The sequence below is a fragment of the Sus scrofa genome, chromosome 7 (assembly GCF_000003025.6).
Source record: "Sus scrofa isolate TJ Tabasco breed Duroc chromosome 7, Sscrofa11.1, whole genome shotgun sequence".
Lineage (NCBI taxonomy): Eukaryota > Metazoa > Chordata > Mammalia > Artiodactyla > Suidae > Sus > Sus scrofa.
The window spans coordinates 79,075,197-79,081,695 of record NC_010449.5 but is presented as its reverse complement, the minus strand read 5'-3'; the positions used below and the strand labels follow the sequence as shown (position 1 = coordinate 79,081,695).

The following is a 6,499-nucleotide window of genomic DNA, read 5'->3' as shown; positions in this document are numbered from 1 at the left end:
AGAAGAGGAGAATCACTTATACAGCTTGTCTTTATAGTCCAATCAACGTGGAATGGGTCAAAATAAAGCATTGCTTACAATAAATATATGTTACATGCACAAAAAAATCATAATAAACCATCGTCAAGTCCATTGGAGAATGAAATGACTACTCAAGAAGGGAGAAAGAATGCAAACATTTATTAAGTCAGTTCTAGTTTATTAGGACCAGATAATAAACCAACTGAGCATGTCTAACATTACTTATGATGACATATAAATGTTATGCAATCCCCGATATGACGTAATAGGAAGCCTGACTCACCTATTTCTTATCTTTACAAAAACCCCAGGCACCAGGCTAATTATTAGGAAAAGCCTCAGACAAACCCACATTAATCAACCTTCTACAAAATACCTGACCTATATACAGCCATGATAAAAAAGGTAAAACTGAGAAATTCAAAAACCAGAGGAGACATAACTAAACATAACACGGTGTCCTAGATTGTACTCTGGAATAGGAAAAGAATGTTAATAGCAAATCTGGTGAAATCTGAATACAATTAGTGTTTAGCCAATAGTAATGCATCAGTGTCAATTTCTTAGTTTTGACAAACGTACCATGAAAATTTAGGATATTAACATTAGAGAAAACTAAGAACCTTCTGCATCTTCTCTGCAACTTCTCTGTAAATCTAAACTTATACCAAAATAAAACCTTTATTAAAAAAATATGATCAGAAGAAGAAATGTAAAATGGGCTGAATAGACTTACTAAATGGAAATCATTCACAATAATTTGTTGAAATTCTGCTATTTGTCAAATGCCCATTTAGGGCAAATGTTGAATAATATAATGGTGCAGGAAAGTGAAGAATGAATTGTCCAGTAGAGACATGAGACTTAGCCATTGAGGAGACATGATCTAAAATGACAGAAGACTGAAACGATCAGGAGTTTATCAACCTAGATTCTAGATTTGGATCTTCCATATAACTTTTATGATTTTGACCTAATTAGTTAATTTTCCATTACCTGAGACTTTCTAAAATAAACTTTGTGAGATGATTTATAGTTTTGTTTAAAATTCAAAACTTATATCATCCTAACTGAATTTTAATAATTTTCTAAGTAAGTGCATGTGCTAAATAAGCTATTATCTTTCAGCTCTAAGATAGCTCTCTACATTGTATGATGCAGAAGGTAGAGCTCTGCAAATTAATTTCTTTTTTTTTTTTTTTGGTGCCAGATCTGCCATTAGAGGACCCTAGAAGGTGATTGCAAGATTAGAGGAGGAAGAAAAAGCACTCCTTCCTATTTGCTGCCTGTGGGCTTCCTCTCTGCTCACTGTGTCTGTGAGCATCACCCAACCACACCCTTCACTTTAGCAATCGTGGTTACTTTCCAAGATAGCTGCTGTTTTCCAACATTAGAGGAACTCATCTCATCATTCCTTCCTTGAGAATACCTGTGTTAACCAGCAGAATCCCTTCTCATTGGTTATGTCCCTGCCTATGGGACCTCCTCTGAGCTCAAAGATGCTTCAAGCCACATTACCTTCCTCATATTTGGGTTTCAGCTACACAGGTCCTTATGCCAAGCTTTTAATAGTTTTTAAGTTTTGTTTTTCAATTTTTATTTTTTTTCTTTTTATGGATGCACCTGTGGCATATAGACATTCCTGGGCTAGGGGCAGAATAGGAGCTGCAGCAGGCCTGGATCACAGGGATGCCAACACCAGATTCAAGCTGCATCTGGGACCTATGCTCCAGTTTGTGGCAATGATGGATATTAACCCACAGAGTGAGGCCAGGAATGGAACCTGTATCCTCATGGACACTATGTCTGGATCTTAACCTACTGAGCCACAATGGGAACTCTGTTTTTCTGTTTAAATAATTATAATTTCTTCCCTTTATTTCCCATTTTTCACCGTCTAAGAGGGTGAAAGCTGCTTCTTACAAATGTTGTGATGTCTTAGATCTCATTCTTTTTCAAAAAACCTGTTAACAACTTTATGCTTTGTTTCTTAGATCTCATTCTTTTTCAAAAAACCTGTTAACAACTTTATGCTTTGTTAACAATTCCTTACATCAAAACTTTTCTGTTAAAAAAAAAATTGTATAGTTTCTGTCCTCTTACTGGACCCTGAAAAAGTCAGGTTAGCAACAGAATAATGAAGGAAGCTAACTGATGATAAGTTGAAAAGCTATGTAACAAATCAGGGAGTTGCAGTTGTGGCTCAGTGGTAACAAACCCAACTAGTATCCATGAGGACTTGGGTTTAATCCCTGGCTCCACTCAGTGGGTTAAGGATCCAGTGTTGCCATAAGCCATGGTATAGGTCACAGATGTGGCTTGGATCCTGCACTGCCTTGGCTGTGGAGTAGGCTGGCAGCTATAGCTCAGATTTGACCCCTAGCCTGGGAACTTCCACAGGCTGTGGGTTCAACACTAAAAAGTCAAAAAAAAAAAAAAAAAAAAGAAAGAAAGAAAGAAAAAGAAAACAAATCAACTCTATAGTATATGACAAAAAAGGTTAAGTAAGAATTAATAAGACAGTCTACTTAAACATGGGAAAAATAGAAAGTGGATAATAAGCCAATACTGACTTTCAAAAGAGATTGTTCATATTAATTCTATTTGGCACTATATATAAAAAAAAAATAAGCTTACTGGCAAGCTAAGAAAGCCAGACCTCTAGTCTTAAATCTCCTAGAGAAGCAGCGCTCAGAGATTCACATCACAATTCAATCTGGGTAGGAAGAAAAAGGACAGAAAGAACTCATACTAGTAGGTGGTGACATTCCGGTTAAATTTAACATACTCTATTTAGTTCATATCCCTCTGAAATTCTAGAATATTTTGCTTTTTTATACATGCTTAGTCTATTTAAGAGATTTTACTGTCATTCACAAACTGAGTGCATAATCTTCTCATTGCCACCTTCATCTCTTTATTTCTAAGAGTATAAATAATTGGATTTAGAAAAGGAGTGATAACTGCATCAAAGATGGCAAGAAACTTATCCACATGTGATATGGGAAATGGCCACATATAGAAAAAAATTAATGGCCCAAAGAACAAAACAACCACAGTGACATGAGCTGACAGAGTGGAGAAGGCCTTGGATACACCACCTGAAGATCTTTTCCAAACAGTCACAAAAATAAAGATGTAAGAGATGATCAGAATTAAAAAGGATGCCACAGAAATAAAGCCACTATTGGCAGTAACCATGAATCCCAATGTGTAAGTCTCTATGCAAGCAAGTTTGATAAATCGAGGAAGATCACAAAAAAAGCTGTCTAATTCATTAGGGCCACAAAAAGGCAAGTCTACAACAAAAGCCAATTGAGTCACTGAATGAATGAGGCCAATAATCCAAGAAGTGACTAGAAATAAAATGCACCTTCGTGGGTTCATGATGCTCAGGTAGTGGAGAGGCTTACATATGGCCACATATCTGTCATAGGCCATGGAGATGAGCAGCACCATCTCGGTGCCCCCAACTGCGTGGATAAAGAAGATCTGAACTACACAGCCCTCAAAAGAGATGGTTTTATCTTTCCTTAAAAGATCATAAATCATTTTGGGAACTGTGGATGAGCAAAATATTAAGTCTATGATGGAAAGATTGGCCAACAGGAAGTACATGGGAGAATGTAAACGAGGGTCAGAGGTCACACTAAACACAATGAGGAGGTTTCCCATCAGACTTGCCACATAGAAGACAGAAGAAAAGAGGAAGAGAAGGAGTTGCATCTCCCAGGAGTCAGAGAGCCCCAGGAACACAAACTCAGACACCACAGAGTGATTGGCTTCATCCATTGCCTCTGTTTGCAGCAACAACTCTCATGTCACCTGAAAGAGGAGAGTGAAGAGAAAGAGGTTCAGGAGAAATGGCATTGATCTCAATCTTGAGTAGTTCAGTACTTGTCAGAAAACTAGACAAAGGCTGATGTGTGCCTCTGGAGACCATCTCAGTCAGGAAGCAATTCATATTCCTCTGTTGTATATTTCATTGCCAAAATATATTGCAAAAAGTAAGGATCCTTTAACTTGTTTGGATGGAAAGTTCTGTTGTATTTTTGTATCGTTATTTTACAGTCATATCTCATAAATTACTACAAGTTAAAAGGCTTTTTTGCTCAACTATATGAAATTATTAAGTGCCTGGGTTTTATACTCTGGGCATTTCTCAGTATATTGATACCATAACTGTGATCACCTTGGCAAGTTCAGCTCCAGGCCTATGCCACAGCCATGGCAACACCAGATCATCTGTGACCTATCCTACAGCTTGTAGCAATGCCAGACCCTTCACCCACTGAGTGAGTTCCAGGGAGGGAACCTGCATCCTCATAGACACTATATGGGATCCTTAACCTGTTGAACCACAATGGGAACTCCAGTGTTTTTTTTAAGACCTGAGAAATTTCTCATATTTGTAAATTAGGATGACAAAATAGTTACTTAAATGAATGAAGAAATGATGGGAGTAGAGGATGCCAGAACATGGCTGTTATCATCCCACAGAGGGCGGATGAGTGCCAGAGAAAGTGACACAATTATGGGCTCTGCAGAGGAGATTCTGACTAGAGTGGGAAGAGGAAAGAATGTGGGACCAGAACGACAATGATGAGTCATAAATCCCAAGTAGAAGAGGAAGAGTGAAAATATTAGACATTTTACATATGGCTGTTAATAGTATATGTGTGTACTTACATACTTAAATGTGTATCTACTTATATAACAGTATATGTGTATGTTTAGTATGCATTTTATTTATTTGTTATTTATTCAGTATACTGAATCTCATTCTGAATTAAATAAATGCATACTAAAATAACAAGACACTAGTTTTTTTTTTTTTTTTTTTCTTATCAGACTGACAGACATTTAAACATGTGACAAAATTCAGAGGAAATGGAGGAAAAGGTAGTCTCATAACTGGTGGCAGGAAAGTAAATGGATAAAATATGTACCAATTTGGCAATACCTTCCAAAATTTCATATGCTTGTATACTTTGACTCAGCTATTCTATTACTGGAAAAAAATCTCTGGCTAAATTTATGCATGCATGTGAACAAAGTGGACAGAGAAAAGATTCAGAGATGTTTATTAAGGCATTGTTTATAAGACAAAAGCTGAAAATAAATTAAATGGGTAGAAATAGCTAGGGCTGCTTCTTGCGGCATTTGGAGGTTCCCAGGCTAGGGGTCCAATTGGAGCTGTAGCCACTGGCCTACACCAGAGCCACAGCAACATCAGATCTAAGCCGCGTCTGCAACCTACACCACAGGTCATGGCAACGCCAAATCCTTAACCCACTGAGCAAGGCCAGGGATCGAACCCGCAACCTCATGGTTCCTAGTCGGATTCATTAACCACTGAGCCAAGACTCCAGTCTTTCTCTTTCTGACTTACTTCACTTAATATGAAAATCTTAGTTCCATCCATGCTGCAAATAGCATTATTTTGTTCTTTTTTTATGGCTGATATCACTTATATCTGGAATCTAATATAGAGCACAAATGAACCTTTCCACAGAGAAGAAACTCATGGATTTGCAGAATAGACTTGTGATTCCCAAGGGAGGAGGGAAAGGTAATGAGATAGACTGAGAGTCTGGAGTTAATAGATGCAAACTATTGCACGTGGAGTGGATACGCAATGAGATCCTTCTGTATAGCACAGGGAACTATTTCTAGTCACTTATGATGGAACACGATGGAAGATAATGTGAGAAAAAGAATATATATATATCTGACTGGGTCACTTTGCTGTATAGTAGAAATTGGCAGAACAGTGTAAACCATAATGGAAAAAATAAAAATCATTTAAAAAATAAAGTAACAGTAACAAAACAAAAAATACACATTCTTTGCAAGTTCACATAGGACATACATCAAGTCAGACCATATACTGAGCAATACAATGACTCAAATATTTAAAAGGACTGAAATCATTTTAAATTTGTTATTCAGCTATAATGAGATTAAGATGAATTAAGTGAAATTGAAAATTCAGTATATAAAAATTTGTGTGCTACAACTAAAACAGTGATTAGAGGAAAATTTATAGCTATAAACACTTATTTTATAAAAAAAGGGTCTAAAGTCAATGTTCTAATATTCTACCTTAGGAGGTAGAAGAAGAAATCAAAACAAACCTGAAGTCAAAGACAGAAGGAAATAATAATAAGAATGAAATAGGAAATGAACAAGCGATAAAGTCAAAGAAACAAAAAATGGTTCTTTGAAAATATTAATAAAATTGATAAACTTCTAGCTAAACTGATCAAGAAAGAAAAAAAAGACAAAAAAAAAAAAAAGAAATAGGGCACTAGTTAAATAATCTCTATTAGATCCATTCCATAGACTACTATGCATCCATTTACAATTCTAAAGTAGAACAAAAAGTATATAGTCAGGCTAGATGGGAGGAAGAGGAGTATCTTGCACTCATCCCATGTGGCTTTTAAAAATTATATAAATAAATTAAATGTGCAAA

At 36.3% G+C, this 6,499-nt stretch overlaps 1 protein-coding gene across 1 annotated transcript; it reads right to left on the bottom strand.

Annotated features, from left to right (window-relative positions):
* On the bottom strand, nt 2,875–3,813 carry LOC110261719 (olfactory receptor 4F6-like). Its single transcript, XM_021100013.1, has one exon. The coding sequence runs from the start codon at nt 3,811–3,813 to the stop codon at nt 2,875–2,877; it is 939 nt and encodes a 312-aa protein (XP_020955672.1).